At 45.6% G+C, this 18,929-nt stretch overlaps 1 protein-coding gene across 49 annotated transcripts in view; it reads left to right on the forward strand.

Moving 5' to 3' along the window:
• The window catches only part of RBFOX2 (RNA binding fox-1 homolog 2), a 258,130-nt gene extending 240,840 nt beyond the window's left edge, over window positions 1-17,290 (forward strand). For 18 of the 49 annotated variants that reach the window (XM_088796795.1, XM_088796757.1, XM_088796773.1 and 15 more), the window contains 4 exons: window positions 4,352-4,428; window positions 8,058-8,146; window positions 8,587-8,659; window positions 10,312-15,835. In XM_088796795.1, coding sequence (XP_088652921.1) covers window positions 4,352-4,428; window positions 8,058-8,146; window positions 8,587-8,659; window positions 10,312-10,366 — 294 coding nt within the window. In that variant the 3' untranslated portion in view covers window positions 10,367-15,835. Of the gene's footprint in view, window positions 1-1,964; window positions 2,008-4,152; window positions 4,185-4,351; window positions 4,429-8,057; window positions 8,147-8,586; window positions 8,660-10,311; window positions 15,836-15,885 lie in introns of those variants that run through there. The other 31 variants (XM_088796792.1, XM_088796787.1, XM_074326312.2 and 28 more) reach the window with 11 other exon arrangements.
• The last annotated feature ends 1,639 nt before the right edge of the window (window positions 17,291-18,929 follow it).

Genomic DNA, 18,929 nt, shown 5'->3' on the forward strand with positions numbered 1-18,929 from the left:
GTGATTTGTATAGTTAAGCATAAAAGCCAACTAACTAATCCTTATTTCATTGCCTCTCTTAGTATTTAATTAAAATTCACATCTTTCCTCAGATGATTTTTCAAGAGGTAATGTAAGGTATTTTTTGTCCTGTGCTCACAGTGAAACTTGAGGGTTAGGGAAATAAACCCTAGTTTTACACCAAATTACACTTTTCTAAATATACATATTTACATACGATCTTCCCATGTACATTCTCCCATATACATTAGTGTTCATATGCTCATGAATCTCATCTTTATGTTACGAGGTTGTTTTCTCAAAAGCTGGTCTATTAGACCCGCTTTCCATATGAATTATTTCTTGTCAAGTTTTTTTTCCTTTTTAATATCTTCCATGTTTGGTGATTTTTAAGTATGGCCTATTTCTACCTTATTAAGACTTGCCTGCTTCCACCTTGTTAAGTCAACCAACCATATATTTGTTGACAGTTCTCTCATTTCCTTCATTCACAATATATGATTTCATTTAGAGAAAGGATTTTTCTGTACTTGTTGAGAAAATACTCTTGCATATTTTTATCTACTTACTGGATTTCCTTATCGAGCTAAACAGAAATAATTCAGTAATCCAAAATTCTTTTTGACCTGCGACCCCTTGTTGATGAAAAGAATTAATAGTAATGTTATTATCATTTTTAGTTCCTGTCTTTTTTTCCCCCTTCTTCCGCCTCCTCCCCCCACACACTCCGGTTCAAGCCGTTGTTTCTCAGTCTAGGTGTGTAGGACACAGCTCCCTGGCCCGTGCTGGTGTTATGGGCCTTGCGCTCCTCCCGACTGAGGTAGTTGGTCTCCGGTCGTTGGTCAGCAGCTCACGGCAGCTCTTGCGGGCTGCTGGCCACTCAACGCTGGCCACCGGCTGCTCACAGCCCAGCTCCAGGGAGAACCATTGTTCACAATCTTAGCTGTAGAGGGCGCAGCTCACTGGCCCATGTGGGAATCGAACCAGCGACCTTGGTGTTGGGAGCTGGCGCTCCAACCACCTGTCCCACTGGGTGGGCCCTAGTTCCTATCTTAAAGCAGTTACTAGGAAGAAAAAAGTGGTCACTAGTGCTGAAATGATATCCAAAATCACTAATGAGAAATAAGAATACATTATGAGGTAACTGTTAAGTGAGGCCTAAAATAACTATAGCTTTTAAAACTTCATATCCCCTCCAGTTTCATTAAAGATTTCATGAAATATTACCCCCGGAGAAAAACAACTTTATATGCCCTATTCTGTATGTGAGGGAGCTAAGGGGGCTTCTTTAAAAACACACAAACAAATAAAAAAAAAAAACCTGTTGTTTTACCTTGAGTTTGTTCTGCTTCTCTCTGTACATTTTTCCATCTGTGGAAATCTGTCAAGGTATGTTCAGCTCTTGTTTCCTCAGAAGGGCAGATTAGAAATACAAAGAGTGAAGGGTTTATCTAGTATCAAAAGAACGCTGAACCATAGCTTGAAGAGATGAAATGAGAGGAAAGAGTTTAGGTTGCTGATTTTGTTTAAAGTTACATTAATTTAGGTTATTAGTTGTGGAAGTTTTGAAAATCTCTTTGCCTGCTCTAGTCTTAGGCCATAACCCCTGCTAGCCATTGCCTTCCTTTCTGTTGCTTTTATGGCACGTTCCTCTCTGGAGAACTGATCTAGCAATTGTGCCCATAATTTGTAAAGTGACCCCCCTGGGATAAGACTTGAGAGAGTAGCACATAGAGTGTATCCACCCACCCCCTCTTTTCTTGTGGTCGATAGAATTAGGCATGGTTCACCCTAATTCACTTTCTAAATGGGATAACAAACTGCTCCTAATTCTCCTCCTGTGAAAAGCATGCTTGCATCGAAAGGAAAGAAAAGGCTGGTGGGCCCCTAAGCGGGCTTTTTGTATGATTGTTTTCCTTCCACAGCTGTGTTTTTTGAACTGCTCTTCCTGTGTTCTGTTATAGAATAGTCTTACAGGAACCAATCATTAGCGCTAAAATACCTCAGGTAGGAGTGCCAGTGTGACCTGCCAATCAATCAGATTGTGGATTGCAGTGAACAAAAATTGAATTATACTAACCATTCCAGCTCCACGTTAGAGATGGGAACAGAGGCTTTTTTGGACAATCAAGACTTGTGAGCGTGTGATCTAAGCCCTGCTACCTCAGCAGTGCACACAGTCAAGTTCCATACATGATGGCACTTCCTCCGAAATTAAATGTTCCTTTCCCATTGTCACATATCCACACCGGGCGTGTTCTATGCACTGTCCCATCACTGCCACTTCTTTTAGTTTGTCAGTTCTGTTGAACAGTGGTGTTTAAACTGGTCTTTTATATTTGGAGATCTTAGCAGTTGGGGACATTTTCTTACTACTGTGAAAGAAATGAGAAAGGGGAGGAAGTAGAATCTTTCCAAACAGGACTCATGAATCCCAAATTGGGCCCTATAGTGAAATCGTACTAGTAATTGGACTGTGCTCCTACATAAAATAGAAGTTGCCTTAAAAATCTACACATATTGGGACTGTAAAATGGAAACATGTATTTCCCTTCCTCTTTTCCTTTCACCTTAAAACAAGATCAGTGAGCCCGTTTGGATAATAATACACTGTTAGAAGGTTTGCTGATAGCTGGATGCTAGAAAAAAGAAAGCAGTGGATAGCTTTTCACAGTTGAGTTAGTTAATTTATGTAGGTACCCAGCAAGATTTTAGAAATGAACTATGGGAGATGTGGACTAGTAGAGTGTTCGAAAGGTTTAATTCATGAAAGATGATCTCTCATCTATCGTAGAAGTAGCAAGTGAGAGGTATTAAGTTCATCTTAGCAATTTCTTCTTTTAACCCCAATTTTAAATAATCATATGATAAAATCTAAATACCTTAAATTTTTTTCATAACTACTTTTCTAAGTAGATAGGTCTCTCAGCATAGCAGTATTTCATTAAGTTCTTGTATTCACGTCTGTGTTATTCACAATCAAAGGTGCCACGTTGCCCCGTCTCTTTAGGAGAACTCAGCTCCTAAGGAGAGCAGTCCAGAGCAGCAGCTCCCAGCTGGAGTGGGGAGGAGGTGAGGGACAGGAAGGAATTAGGATCCTGTTGGGACAAGTGACACAGTCTGCAGAGGTGCAGCAGTCAGCCCAAACCGGGTGGGCAAGATTTCTGCCCTCTGTGCTACAGTGATTGTGGCATCACACCTGCCATTCTCCCTGCACACCTGCCCCCACTCCTCTTGCTCTGTAAATCTACATACCACATACAGGAACAAGCTTTCTCATTTTGTCTGCTGGTCTTGAAATACACACTTCTCCTCAGTGTCACATAATGTCATTGTCTTCCAGGTAGAACGAAGGTGTCTTGACATCACATGCTCACCAAAGTCCTGTTTTAATGTAAACCTAAAACAAAAATATAATAAAATTAAAGGCTAGGTTAAAACCAAGATGAGGGGAGAGTCTGCCAGTGTGAGATGAAGCTAACAGATACGCAGATAAAGGTCAGATATAAGAGGGACAATATGTAGAACCCTTCCATGTTGTTCCAGTTTAAAACACAGCTGCAGAACTGTGCAGAAAAAATATGTGGTCAGTGTGGCAATGTTACAAAGTTAATTAGACGATCAAGTAGGGTCAGAGTGCAGTAGGGAATCCCTAGGAGGTGACATTGAGTCGTGGAACCCCGAGACTTGAACAACAAAAGGCTCTTAAAGGTAATAGCATTCCCTTTGAAAAAGCTGGAAGTGGAAGGCAGGGACGTGTTATGGCTGTGTGCAAAGACACAGCGCTTAAACAGGAAATACCTTAGAAGAACACTGGGATCAGAAGGTGTGGGTGCTGAGAGGGCAAGCTTACAAGTGAGTACTGCTTGTCAGGACAGAGGCCTGTTGTCAGGGTCAGGAAGGGGGTAAAGGGAGTGGTTAGCGTTGGGCTGCCCTGACGGGGGACACTAGGAGTCATTCAGAATGAATTATAAAGGAATAAGAAAGTCACTGTTTTTAAAGGGGCATGTGTATATTTGGGTCAGGCTTAGCCATGCCAAATTTATCCAGCTATCAGGGTTCCAAAAAGCTGTCCGTGTGTGCCCTCCTACATTAGGGTGTGCTGTGGCCATGCTAATCCCCATTTTTTGTTTTATTTCAAATCACACACAGATAGAATCTGCAAACTGCTTCAGATCAAACAGGTCTGATTGTGTGTAAATACATATGTCCTTTTTAATTTTTATTAATGGTTGCTTCAGTTTTGCATCAGTGCATGGTTAAAAGCAATACACATCAGCTATTTCATGACTTCATATCTCCAAATGAATTATTTCTCCTCTTTTTTTTTTTTGTTTGTTTGTTTGTGCAGTCAGCTGAAGAAATGTTAACATCTCACTCTAAATCTCTCAGTGGAGTCTCTGTTCCCTTCTCTGATATAACAGATGGGTTACTGCTTGTTATAATTATTAACATTGTGGTGTGGGCCAGGGCTAGGGTGGGCAAGATTTACTATTTCTTTGGGCTGGGGAGGGGCCAGTTGTTAGGGTATGGAATGTTAACTCAAGTGGTGACTGACTGTTTCCGTAATACCAGGTCGTTGTGGCTGCACGCTCTAGTAATTGAGGCTGTGTACTTCACCGAGCTTGTGGTAGAGCCTAGGGCAAACCGCTGTCCCAAGAGAATGCTGGGATAGATAGAGTTAGCCAATACGAGTCTGAACGTGGTGATTTTGCTGGTTGTTTTAGCTCCAGATGTTGGCATGCTTAGTTTTTAATGTGATTAATAAATGTGGCGCCATCTCCCCTCCCCACGCCTGAACTCTGTCTCTCCTACCCCCTCCCCCACCTGTGTTCCTTTTGAAAAACTTAAGAAACAGTAATGAAAACCTTGGTGTTTCAAACTGCACTTTGTTCTCATGTTCTCTAAAAGACTTCAGATTTGCTCATAGAAGTGAAATTGAGAAAAGGTTCTCAGCCAGGAATCTTTATGCACTCCAAAATCCAGAAAACAGATAAATGGATCCGAATTTTCTTGGTCTCATATTTTATATTATATGATGTATTTTGTTGAATAACAGAGTAAGAATACCTCTAAGAGGAGTAAATCCATGATACACAATTTAATTTTTCTAATTTTGGGGTAGCCATCGATGAATTACCAGATTAGTTTATTAGAATGTTACCCGACCGTCCTAAACATAGATGTCCTGTAGAGAGCCTCTCTGTAGCTCCATTAGCATAAAGTAATCAGGAGAGTAGTCATGTTGAAATATCTACTTCAAAAATTAATGTCGTTTTTCTTCTTGAGCCTTTTATTGTCAATAAAATGTTTGCACCCCTGTCCAGTTTTCCTGAATTTGAATAGCAGAGAACCCACGCCCATCCAATTCAAACTCCAGAGTCAGAGTTCACTTGTAGTGGTAGCAGGAAACTACTGCAGAGAGAGTCTCTCTGTGCCCTTCTGGCTTGGAAGGAAGCTTCTTTCCCACAGTGACCCATTTCGAATGGTTTTGATTAACAATAACATCACCCCCAAAGCACTGAGGTTCTCATGGCTTCTCGCAGGAAAGTGAGGGCAAGTGGTTCCATCAGGAACCTCATTCAGAACTTTTTTTTCCAGAATTAGCAATACAGCTCCAAGCTGTATTGATTTGATATACTCCCCAGTAACTGAGTTACTGAGTCTGGTCAGTACTTTTGAACCTCAGAATCCCTTAATGAGAATATATACCTCTGCCCTCTGGCACAGAACTTCAGTTTTTAAGTGTTTTACTCAAGTAAACATGAATTGGGCTTTAACTGCTTTTATTATCTTGACTGTTTATCATTTTAAAGCTGTCTTGGTGTTGGAGTGAATGCTAGAGAGCAGCCACGTTAAGTGCTTGTTGACCACATTGTCCTGATTCACAAAGGAGTTTTGCTAAAGATAACTCTGCTGTAGACTTCACAGTAGCAAACTTTAATTCTAAGCTAATAACACCATCTCTAGTTACAATGAAAAATCGAGCCTTTCACATCTATTTAAAGCTTAAAATTTCAACTACAGGGATTAGCTGTTTTCTTAGCAAATGCTTTTACTGCCTCATTTCCTCTTTAAGGTAGAGAGACACTTCAGTGAGTTTATAAATAATGTCCTCACGCATGTGTATAGGTTGCAGCCTGGATGGACGGCTGTGCTCACGTTGGTCTGACCTGCACATTCCCACACACCTGGCTAGAAGTTAGGCCACGTGCTGGTCACAAACAGCCCTGAGGTTGCTTCCTGCCCTGTCCCTCCCTGTTCATTACCACTTCATTGCCAGGGTTTGGTAACATTAATTAGAATTTTCTTACCTATATGAATATCTGTAGAAGAATGCATAGTTGAGAAAATGTTGCCTTTTCTAAGTGAGTCCCTTGAAGAACACAGAAGGAGTATTACATACCCACTGAAAGCCAAGCAGGGATTTTTCTTTTTTAATGTACATTGGAGCTACTTCTGATGACTTCAGGCAGATAAATTTAAAGAGCAAGAGTAAATTTCCCCCCTCAGTGTAGTTTCTTCAGTTGGAGAAAACAATTTATATAAGAAAGAAGCAAAAAGCTTTAGAAGCCTTTAAGAAATTCCAGCTATTTCTAGAATAAGGTCTGAATAGAAATAAAAGCAGCAAGCTAGAAGCGGCCACATCAGATGGCTAAGAAGAGCAGGGGTTCCCTTAGATAATACTTGCTATCAATCCTAAGAAATGATATAGAAGTAGATTTGAAATTTCTTGTGTAGATTTAGCACAATTGAACATTTGAAGGAATAGAAAATAGAAAGCACAGGGCAGAAGGCTTCAGATGTCCATGAGAAATGCACTCACTAATCTACAGAAAAACTGTGCTGTCGTTCACGAATGAAATGGTGTCAGAATGGACCAGTTAAACATAACATTTGACAAGGAAAGGCAATACTAAAAATTCACACCTGCATTAAGTTTAGATAAAATAGATGAATTCTAGAAGGATAAAGAAAAGAGAAAAGCGAGGCTTGCCACTTTCTAATAGCCTGCCTCGTGTGGCAGCTGTTGTGATGCCTTTGGACTACTTTATGAAGGAGCGCATTGGTTCACCCTGACAGTGAAACCCTTGGCAGTATTAGATTCATCGAAACTAGGGTGGAACGGCAGGACCTCAGCGTTTGAAACTCCTTAGCACTGAGGATGTTTGACCCATTGGAAGAAAAGCTCCCGAGCTTGCTATGAAATCAGGATGTGACAATGTCAGAATCTGTTAAGGAAGGAGAATACATGCAGTTAAAACACTTTGGGCTGGGGCGGTTCTTAATCTATTTGAATACAGCCAAAGGAGTCTCAGTGATTTGTAATCTGATTTCCCTGAGTCTCAAATACAGATTGGAGCTGACAAACTTTTTCTGTAAAGGGCCAAGTGGTAAATAGTTTCCGTTTTGTAGGCCATGCGGTCGCTGTCACAACTACTTTCAGAAACAGGTGGCAAATTACATTGGCTCCCAGACTAAAGTTTGCCAACCCATGGTTTACCCTGGTTTTTCCTTCTAAATAGTGCCTATCTTAGCCTCTTGGCAAATGTGCTAGGTCGATGGAGCACAGCACTGTATGGGGGGCTTTCTGTTACACACCGTAGTCTCTCGGCCGTAAATCAGGGTACGCATCAGGGAATCCAAAGTTAACACACGTAAATTTAATATGTTTTCATTCTATAACATACACTTCCGTTGGTTCTCCCAGCTCCCTCTAAGTACTTTCCCTGTTGAAAGTTCCAACAGAGACTGTGAAGTAAGACAGATCCAAACTCTTATCTTCATTTCTTAAATTTGAGAACAGCCACCCCCAGTGTAGTTTATTTTTGTGACCGTCACAAATTGGCTATCCAATCCCTGCGTCGGGTGGCGCTTACTCTTGTACTGGAGAAATAACATGTAGACTGATGCAGTTTGAAACATTCTCTTCCCATGTGTGTGTCTGTGTTTGTGTCTGTCCCTGTGTCTGTCGGTCTGCGTGTGGGTGGGTGTGTGTCCGTCCGCCCTCCCATGGGGAGAGGTATCTGTAAAGTCAGTTCTCTTTTCTCCTGTAGGGCGGATATGCAGCCTACAGATATGCACAGCCCGCAACTGCGACCGCAGCCACGGCTGCTGCAGCCGCTGCCGCCGCGTACAGCGACGGGTACGTACGACGGCAGAGCGAGCACTGCGCCGGCCCCAGGCGTCCCCCTCTCTCCTCCCTTCACTTCCAAAACGGCCCCTCGCCCGGCGCTGCCCGCAAACCCTAGTCTTCCGCAGGCCTTCTCCCAGGGGCCTCTGTCGTGCCCGACGCAGGTGGCACTGACTCTTCCACCTCCATCTCCTTCGCTTGGCTTTGATGCCAGTCTCCCTGTTTGTCATGTCCAGCTCCCTTCTTTTCCATTTTAGAGAAGTACTTCAGAATTTTTCAGAGTACTGCATTTAGGAGTAGAAATAGGAAGATTTTGTTTTCCACTCTGCCAGTTTCCTAATAACATTCCAAGACCAAGTTACTCAGAATATTAGCACAGTAAACCCTTGATTTTTTATTTTATTTTATCACTGTCGTTTCTTTCTCTCCCTGATTGTATTTCTTCTTTGCAGTTATGGCAGGGTGTACACAGCTGACCCCTACCATGCCCTGGCCCCTGCCGCTAGCTATGGAGTTGGCGCTGTGGTAAGTATAAGTATCATTTTTTTAAAAAACATGTTACTCCTTGTAACTTTTACCGACAGCCTACAAGGTGTCTAGGGAGGTAATAACTTTAGCCCTTCTTCTGTTACCAAAGTATTAAAACCACATAGGGCTATCTGGATTTCACATGACCTTCTTTTCCCATGTGTTATAGTACAAGCCACACGGCTCGGTTAAGGACAGAACCGCGTGAACAGTGAGTCTGCCCTGAGTAGCAGCACTGTTCGGGAGAGAAAGAAGGGAACAGGTTGATGTTTCATACTGGCTCCAATGTTGGATGCACGCCTGTGGCATCGTTTTATTGACAGCAAAGACTTCAGGGCATAAGACTCTCCGATTTTCTCAGGAAGCTTTTCAAAAATCTGAATGTGTCTTAAGTGTCAAACGCAGATGCCAAAAGATGTCCCTGCTCGTCCTAAGCTTTCTGGGAGACAGTGTTAGAAGTCACCAAGTGAACACCTTACAAAGATATTTTACTAGTAACATCTGTGGCAGAATACGGTCTTTTCATAGAAATAAACAGAAAATCCACAGAGCTCGTCTAGAATAATCCCTCCTAACCAAACTCGAATCCTCACTGCAGTAGTTTTGTGTTGACCTGGACGCCTCCATGTCCAGTCATTGGGACTCATGGGCTCCTGCAAAGACAGGCCTTTCCGCAGTGACACCTCCTACTTCCAGACATTCTCTGCAATCCGAAACGCACCTGCCTAGGGACAGAGACAGGTGTTCGAGAGGGGGTCAGAATGATACCACATTGAAGACGTAAAGGAATATGGGAAAGCCCGTCATTGTCTCACACTAAATTTCTACTGATGAAGATTTGTGGGAGGAAGTAATAGGGTCCCAGGGCAGGGGGTACAGGAGGGTGGGTAATGTTAGAACTGAGGTAGAGACATATAATGTAAAGTCATGGAGTTCCTGAGGTTTTGTTTACTGCCAGCATCACGTAAGCCCTATACTGAAAGACTGACCCAAGGAGAGCTGTGTTCCTAGGGAACGTTTATTTGAAAAAGAGCAGCCATTAAGTAAAGATAAAATGAAGGAATAAAGCCCAGTTTAAAACCCCAGTTACAAATACGTATAAATTCAGATATGTCAAGAAACAACCTATCGGTGTTATTTTATAGATTATAGAGGAAATAGGCTTTGTTAGTTGAGAGATAGACTCAGGTTTAAATGCAGCGCCATCTCAAACATGGGATATGACAGAGTGGTCAGCAGTAACGTGCGCTCCACTGACAGGTAACACAGAAGAAGGTAAAGTCAGTCTGCTTTAGGTCACGATTGTAATGCTGTGATCAAGGTAAACAAAGACCTGTGCTTTTAAAAATCAAACTATGACAGACCTAATTTTGCACTGCATTGAGTTTCCCTTCTGGGCTAATTTGCGTAAATAACGAAATGAACCGTTATCATACTCTCTCCTTGAGAACATCAGGTCAGCTCTGGTTTGAGCATCTTACAGGCAGAAGTTGGTTTCCTAATTTCACTGCCCCAGGCAGTAAATAATCAGCTGCTTTGAAGCTTCTAAAGAAGCTGTTTTTCCAAATCCCTTCTTAGGACAGTTTTCTTCATTTTTAATGCTTCTCTCATCAACCTTTTAATTATTTTTATGTCTTTAATTACTGCAGGCGAGTTTATACCGAGGTGGCTACAGCCGATTTGCCCCCTACTGAAGTGACGTGAGACCCCTGCAAATGGGACAGCCCCCCCAGTTCATGAGGCCTGGCTATTGCAATATTTACTAGTAGAGGAACTCTATAGCAAGATGAAGAGGAAAAACAAACAGACAAACAAACAAACAAACAAAAAACACAAAAAAAGAGAGAATACTTTTTTATACCTCACTATGTTCTTTGAATATGTATTTTTCCTTTAAATTTCTGCCTTTAATTCTTTTGTTCCAAAGATTGTGCATTTTTTCTTTTTTTTCTTTTTTTTTTCCTTTTTTTAACTGTGGTAAAAAAAAAAAAAAATTAATGCATTTCCATGTCTGTATGTCCGTGCTTAGCTTATTCTATCAATCACGGAAGAGGCAGTTAATGAGGAAGGAAAGACATTAGGAGCCGATAAATGCATGTGATCAGAAATCAGCAGGCAGAATTACCAAAGTGTATCTGGTGCTGAATGGCTGGGGGACAAACAGAAGTGGAAGAGATCTTCCCACTGCAGGACATTCTTCTTGTCTTCTGAGTTTCTGGTCTTTGGCAGGCAGTTCTGACGGGCTGTGGCAGGAACCCATAAGCTGAGAGATGCTAGCAATTCGTGCTTGCAAAGCAGGAGAATTAAAAAGACGCTTTCCTCTCCTCTTCCCTCCTGTCTTCTCCATTCTTTTTACAATCATCTTACACGCACAGCCTGAGACAGTTGGCATAGTTTTTGGAATTATAGTATTAATATTTCCAAACATGCTCTCAGACTGTGGATAATAAACACCTCATTAGGAAACCAATCTCAGAATGAACTCTGGAGTTTGAAAAAGATTATTCTTTTCTTTCCTGTCATCCTAGCAATCCTGCCGGGCTTCTTCCCCTTTCATTGAACCACAGCTTAGTTCAAGTATCCTTTTATTAACACCCTGCTCCCATGTCCTCAAGATTCAGGAATTTAGAACCCAGGGACAGGAGAGTAAATAGCCGGTGGCCAGGTTTCCTCCAGGGATCCGGGCCCAGCTTGAGGGTTAGAAGTACAAACTGTCGAGAAGCCAGTAAAGAGGCTGAGGAAGAGAAAGGCATATTAGACAGTGTGTAGCAAGGCCGATAGTCCCGATCTTTCTCTCGCATCAGAAAGTCAGGACAAAGTATAAAACATATAATAAAGACGGTCTTGGCAGAAGATAAAGCACAGAGTCCTCGGTCAACTGTCCCTGGCAGTTTTGGTGAGTAGGGCATGTAAGGGCAGGCAAGGCACTTTGTACTAGCTCCAAAGCCATAGGAATTTTCATCTTCCAGAGCCTTTAGGAGTCACTTCTCTTTCCACAGTCTTGAGCCCTCGTGGTCCTTCCCCCCAGCTTCTCATTATCCTCCAAAGACATCCCAGCTGAGCACCTGGACCCTACAGGGCATGAGGTGCGGAGCCCCCGGGGCTGCTCCCCTCCCGGACTGAAGGAGGGTCTGAAATGGCCAGAAAGCATGTGGCGGCCATGGCAGGGAGTCACCTGGCTTCAATTTTATGTGTGTGTTATCAAGGCAGAGGAGAAAGTGATTCTCTTCTAGCAGTCAGCTATAGTGATACAGGCAAGGGCCCTGCAGCATTTCCAAAACGAAGGTATTAGAAAACAGAAAAGCGCGGCCTGCTGGCTCCCTGGTCTAGTCACATGGTACTAGGGTGACCTTTCACCCAAGGGACAGCTGCTAAAGGGAGTAAGTCAGAGACATGGAGCTTTTGGTCTGTTATGGCTTTGTTTTGGGGTTTGTTTTCGGGGTTTTTTTTTCACTCCTGCCTCCACACACGTTCTTGACTGATACTGATTTAAAATGACTGACATACGACAGCATCAAGCATTCTTTGTAAGCAGAGTAACGTATCTGGGAAGGACTGGCCTGTCGTGTACATTATATCTCTCTTCCCTTCAGAATCCTCTCTCTCCTAGTAAGGGGCACAGAGGCTGTACCTGAAACTAGGGGAGACATCAAGGAAGCTAGAGGCCTCGATGCAATTCTTACTGATTCTAGGGAGGAATGCATAGAATAAGGGACACCAAACTGCCCGATCCATTGGCCACTTTTTAATGGTTCCCCTCCCAAGCCAAAGTTTGGTTTGTTGCTGTTAAGACAATTTTTGTTGTATGTATATAAATATTTTAGTTAGAGGAGGGGGGATGGGATGTGGGGCTTTCACAGTTCTAGGGAATGGGGGCAGGGAGAATTTTTTTCTTTCTTTCGCTTTTCTTCTGAGGGAGAGCTTTTACTGACTACAGAAACAGAAATTTCGTATCATGTTCAATAGTGGCCATTCTTACAAAACGGCAAGCCACTGCTCAGTGGAGACGAGGCCAAGTTCTAAGTGGTATGTGTGTCCGCACAGAGGGGGACAATAGGACAATGAGTGTAAGAGTCTGTTCTTCTCTTTTCCAGAAAGAGATAGGGAGGGTGGGAAAGGTAGAGAAGGCAGCCGCGCGGCCCTTTTAACAGGCAGAAGCTTGAGCCGGAGGCACCGTGTGCGCATTCAGTTCAGCTGGTTCTGACTGAGGACCGGAAGGCCAGCTCCGCGTCTTCCGGCGGCTTTCCGCTGCTCTCCCGTGGCTGGTTCTGGTACTGCTTCCTCCAGCTCCCTTTGCTGAGAAAGACTAAACAGAGCTCTGCTCTTCCCGAAAGGGCCTTTGGTGTCCGGTGTCAGCACTGACCTAGGGCCCTTGTAAGCACCTAGATGGGACGGCATTGACCTTCCTGCCTGTCTTTGAACTTGGACTCCATACAGTCAGCTTCGTCAGGAGCAGGTGCTTCCGAGCATCAATGCTTGTAGATTCCCGACTCGTTCCCATTGGACTAAGCAACAGTCAGAAGAGAGTTTGGCATCTTGGGCGTTCGTTCGAGGATGTTGGCTGATAATTCCAGAACACTTACTGATGCTGAATCACAGTGCGGGGATGACGTCAACAGCTTTACTGCAGCTCATGATGGGGACTTTCCACACTAAGCATCTCACTCTTAGAAGCTGGGCTCCTTTAAGGAGACCGCGAGTGAAAACCTTTCTCTGAATAGTCCTCTTTCGGCCCAGAGAGCTGTCCTGAGGTCTTTTCCAGAATTCCTTGTATCACATAGTCTAACTCCCATTCACCCTGGCCTGCCATTGTGAGTCGTCATGTTCAAGGCTCTCAGGTGTTACAAAACCTACTTTCCTCATCATCCTCCAACAGCCACAGTTAGAATTGAGCCGATCTCATTTTTCCTTGGGGAAAAAAAGGGGTCTGGGCCTCAACTCTTAGTTTAAAAGGAGCTAGTGGAAATCAGTAGAAATCAACGATAGCAGCTTTTCCTCAAAAGGGACCCCTTGGGCTGAGCTGCTCTTGTTTCGGTTATACTGTCCTAGAGACGGAGCAGATAAGGCGGGACTCCCCATCACCCTAGAGCCAGTCACGGAGCCTCCAGGTAGGAGGGAGGTGTGGACTTGGGGTGGAAGCAATCCAAGGATGAGCCAGGAGGGCTTGATAAACCCCCTTCCCTCCCACAGGAGAACGAGGCCAAGCAAGGAACAGTCTGGAAGACACTAGACATGCACGGAGGCAAAGGGGGCCTTGTTTGAACCCTCCCCTTTGGCCAAGTCCAGCCCCTTCTCTGCTGCTTGCCACCTTCTAGCACAGTAACATTTGCAGAACTGCAGGTGTTTTTCCCCCAGATAATAGGAGGAAAGGGACTTTGGGGGGTGGGGAAGGGGTAGTGGTGTTTTAAAAGCATAAGTTACCTGTTTGCACTGTTTTAAGATAGGAAAAGAATAGTGGGCAAGGTGAACATCAAACGTAAATTTGTGTTTTTATTTTGTCATGCTCTTGAAAATGTTTGACCATTTGTAGTATACACCAGTGAAACTTGATTCTCTGTTGCGTAAAACACTATTATTATTTTTTGTTACTGTCAAAAGCCTCTTCCTCCCTCTCCCTTTTCCTCTGTTCTTCCTTCATACTTGCTTTACTGATCAACCATGCAGTAGCCATGCAAGAGCTAGAGCACGAAGCGGGGCCCTTCCCACGTGGGCTGGGGACCTGGCCAGCGCGTGCCCTCTGCTTTAGGGGGTGCAGTGCATGCAGTCCCTGGCTCCTGTCTTTAAAATAAGACCGACAGACCAGACTACAGCAGGTTCTCAAATTCCTCAGTCACGTGCTCTCGGAAGGCCGGGCCGCGGGGTGGAGGAAGACCTCGAGACGCAGTTGGCTGTCGTGGCTGAGTTCTCACCATGTTACCGGCACTGTAGCCAGTTACAGTTTACTCAGGAAACCGGTAGATCAATTCAGCCATGGTAGTGCTGGTTGGCAGGAATTGGTAACTGAGAGAACTGCTCATCAGCCAAAAGTCAGACCTTGCCTTTAAGGAGACTGCCAGCGAGGAACTCGGGCCTGTCCGTCTGGTGGTCCCGTCCATGCCGGCGTTGTGAGGGCTCGGCTCACACTGGCCAGCTGAAAGGGAACGGTGGTTCTCTTTTCTCTCCCCACCCCCGGCCCCTGGTACCGACTCCAGAGTCCCAAGGGGTCCCTGAGTTTTTGAATTTTTAAAAAATGTTTTTTGGTTTGGTTTTTCCGGGGACTGATAAGTGCTTTAAGCAATGTCTATACCCCATCAAGACTCCCAGCTTAGTCATTTTCTGGTATTTTTCTGTTCACAGTATTTTTGTGTGTGTGTGCTTGTTTTGGCAGCTCATTTTGGCTGTATTATATATCGAGTGATGAATTGATCCTCTTTTTTCCCTGAGGGATATGAATTGTTTTCTCTTGTGTTATAATTCTGCTTGTGAGTAGCTGGAGCAACCTGGGGCTGACACACGTAAGCTAGGGCTGCAGAGTGCTGAGAGCAGGAGGGTTCGCTTGTCACTGACATGCTGGCCTCCCTGAGTCTCTTGAGCTCTTCAGTCCAAATCTTTGCAAGGCTAAAAAACGCCACAGAACCTCTCCTCTCCCCATCCCCCACCCCCATGGCAGGGACTGAACCATCCCTACTTGCAACATGCAGTTTCTCCAGCCCCCTCCCATTGCCATGGCGAAACAGGTACCTTTGGGGCATGGGGGCATCACATGGGATGCTTGTATAATTGACCACCTTGCCTTCTCTCCCACTCCCTCCCTTCTCCCCAGAATCACTTCCTAGGACACCCGAGCTGCTTGCCCAGGGTCCTGTTTCCCTGCGAATTCCAGAGAAGCACCCCAGGGCTTTGTGACAGTCTCTGATTCCCTCCCCTTCTCGTTAAGAATCATATTGTATAGTAGCTTTCAGACCATACAGTATTCATTGGGTTACTCCTATTATTATCAAGTAGCTGGAATTGTGAAGGTCGGAGTAGTTAGATCTTTAGCTTTTATTCCTTATTTTTTTGTATTACTATCCATGTGTATAAATTATTGATCATGTTGCTGGCTTTTATAAACTCTAAGCGAAGGAGGAGCGCTGCCTCTGCCTTTGCAAATGGTAATGAAGCACTGTTTTTAAATAAAAGAGAGAAACACCATTCTTCGGCCTGTGTGTATTGATCCCCATCCCTGTTGCCTCCTCCTAAAGATACAACTTGGATTTGACTTCTTAAGATGGAAAAAAGACGGCGGCAAACCAGCAGTGCTTCCTGGTAAGCCAGGAGGTCAGTGAGGCAAGGCTGCGGCGCGGGGAGCTTCTCTCTGTGGCTTCCTCCAGCTCATGAGCGCTAGTCTTTGCAGAAGCTGTTTCTCATGCTTCCGCCTCTGAAAACTCCTTTCAGGTTCACGACTTCACCTTTCATCCTCTCCTGGACTCCTAGCTGCCCCCCTCACCATGCCTCAGACTGCCGTCCACTCCCCGGGGCCCAGTCGGCCCACCTGACCTCCTGCCTGCTGCCTCTGCCACTGCTTTCCCCTGGCTCTGGGCCACCTCCTTATGTGTAGGAAATGCTCCTCCCAGAGTCCCACCTGGCTCTTTTCTTTCTTACCTGTGCTTCCTCAACTATCCCTCCTGCCAGTCATTCCCAAATGTCTGACCTTCCCAGTAAATCTCCAACTCCTTAACCTCACTCTGAGCAGCATGACCCTTCCTGTTTCATGGAGAAGATGGAAGCCATCACTCGGGATCTCCCTGAATGAACTTTTTGCTGCCAAAATGACTGTAGACACCTGAATTGCGTTCACACCCATTCTTTCTCCTCCCTCCTGTTCTACTGGAAGAGACGTTCGTTTCAGGAGCTGCCCCCTCACCTGTGCTCTGCATCCCATCCTTTCCCTCCTCAGGGACCTTGCTTTGTTGTCCCCTACCGCGTGGGTAACCTTTCTTCTCCCAGTGCCTATGGCAAGCGAGCATGCTTAGATCTTTGAACACATTAGGAAATAATTTTGCAAGATCCCACGCCCTCTCCTTTACTGCAAACTTCTGGAATAAGTTTCTGCCCGCTGAGTCCACTAACTTGCTCTTCACCCTGCTGCCATCTGGCTTCTCCCTCCAGGACCCTGAAGCAGCCCCCTTGTGATGACAGCAAATGGACACCTCTGGGTGCACTTGACCATTGGCATTCAGCACTGGCACGTATTCTCAAGACCCTTCCACTCGCGTGTCGGACTGTGACAGGCTGAGGGGAGTGAGTTCCTTCACTACTGCCGCCCAGTACAAGCCAGCATGTCTGGCCACGGTGCCTTAGCTGGTCCTGGCCCCCCTGCTTCCACTGTTTGCCCAGCAGCACCCATCGCCTGTGTCTGGTCTCTAAACAGCCACTGTTGCCACGTACATTGTGTCATGATGTGCTTCTGGACAAAACAGCCCCTGGTCAGCTCCCAGCCTTTGTCCCGTCTGCAAGGCCCTAGGTAAGGGTCCCTGCTGGTGTATTTGTTGTCTCCCTGTCGTAGGATGTGAGCACCTGGGGCTTCGGAGCTTCGATCTGTTCACTGCTGTATCTCCAATGCCTGGCACATAGAAGCAATCAATAAATCTTTGTGGAATTACTGTTCTCCGTTTTTTACGCAAAGTGAGACACAGCTCCTACCCCGCCTCCCTCCCGTCCATATTGCCGCCCCCAGTGGTAACAGCGGACCCTTCCGGAGCACTGCTGCGAGCCCTTCACATACATGGGTCCGGTCTTCCCAGGCAGCCCCAAGGCGAGTGCTTACGGGGGGCACTCCCCCTCAGGCCTTTCTGGCTCCCACCCGTCTTGCCAGCTGTGCCACCAGGCTGCTTCTGGGGTTGTTTGCAGCAAGTAACCTTGAGGCATAAGGTAATGTATCCCGCTGGGACAAAGAACAAGCTTGCTTACTACCTGCTAAGTGGCTCCTCAGTACTCCTCGGCTGCAGCGCAGACCTACTGTGTGCAGCATCCATCCAGACCCACACCCCATGGGGCTTGGGCCCAAGGAGATCTGCCTTGTAAGCAATGCTCACGCTGCCCGCTGTGCCATGAGCAATACAGTCCTTTGTCTCTGACCTACTCTTGTATCTTCTGCCAGAATCCATGAAACGGTCATGTGAGCCCTAACGCATCGGAAGCACTCAAAGTCACTGTCAAAACACAGAGTGGCCTGACCTCTGCTTCTGGTGTCTTCCTCCTCTAGGCACTCCCTCCTACACTTTCACCTGGATTCTCCTGAAATAAAGACAGCCATATCGTTTAACCACATCAAAATCCTTGAGAAATTCCCATTCCCCAGAGTCCTCAATTCCTCTAGATGGCACTGTACTCAGGACGCAGGCTGCCTCACCCACCTGGTTTCTGTGCAGTCTCTGCCCTGTCACCAGGGCCTGTCCCCCCAGACAAGCTGTGCTTCTTCACCCCTTCCTTTTTCTCCTCTACCGCCTCCAAGTGCAGTTATCCTCAACCTTCAGGGCTCAGCTCAGGTTGACCTCCTGCCCTCTTTGCTCCCCAGCACCCAGCTCTGGGATAGCACCTGCCATGCTGACCTCTGCTGTTGGGCTGTGAGGGGCTGGCCCCTGGCCGAGCCTGAGAGCATCCAAAGACAAGTCATCTTTAGCTCATAGTGTGTTCTTCATACACCGTATCTTGTTGGCTTGAACCCCTTGCACTCACGAAACTCTTCCCATTTGATAGACTAACTATGACGCTTTTCTCCGGCTCAAGCTCAGCCCTGGCCTGCAAACATGGGTTGGTGACACATATTGGCACTCCTTGGAAATGAGACCGGGAGCAGCTGGATTTTCTGTTAGGGGATGTGTGCCTGTCTTTTCCCTGCCAGAGGTCCCATCATGTAATCTGTCCCAAAGGTGCCACGGAGACACGGCCGGGAACACAGCCAGAGATAGGCCAGGCACGGACACAGGACGTGCTTCTGAGAGTGAAACCCACACTACATCCCTGAAGATTGTATGTAAAACGCAGGCTGACTTTTAAGACGGGTCAGAAAGGTGATTCCTGGCCTCGGGCTCCCGTTTCTGTGTCGCCATCCATGGTCCTTGGACTGTGCCCTCACTCTCCATGCTCCCAAGCTGTCAGTGGCTGTTGTGATGGCACCAGTGACATGGTTTTTGTTCGCAGAGGGCTGGATTCTAGGCTTCTGTTTCTCCCTGGGCCATAGCAAACGGTGCACTCTTGGTCAATCCCCTACATGTCTGCCCCACAGCGTCCCCCTCTGTGGGAT

Source organism: Rhinolophus sinicus, chromosome 1 (assembly GCF_057876585.1).
Source record: "Rhinolophus sinicus isolate RSI-liver-muscle chromosome 1, RSI-T2T, whole genome shotgun sequence".
NCBI lineage: Eukaryota > Metazoa > Chordata > Mammalia > Chiroptera > Rhinolophidae > Rhinolophus > Rhinolophus sinicus.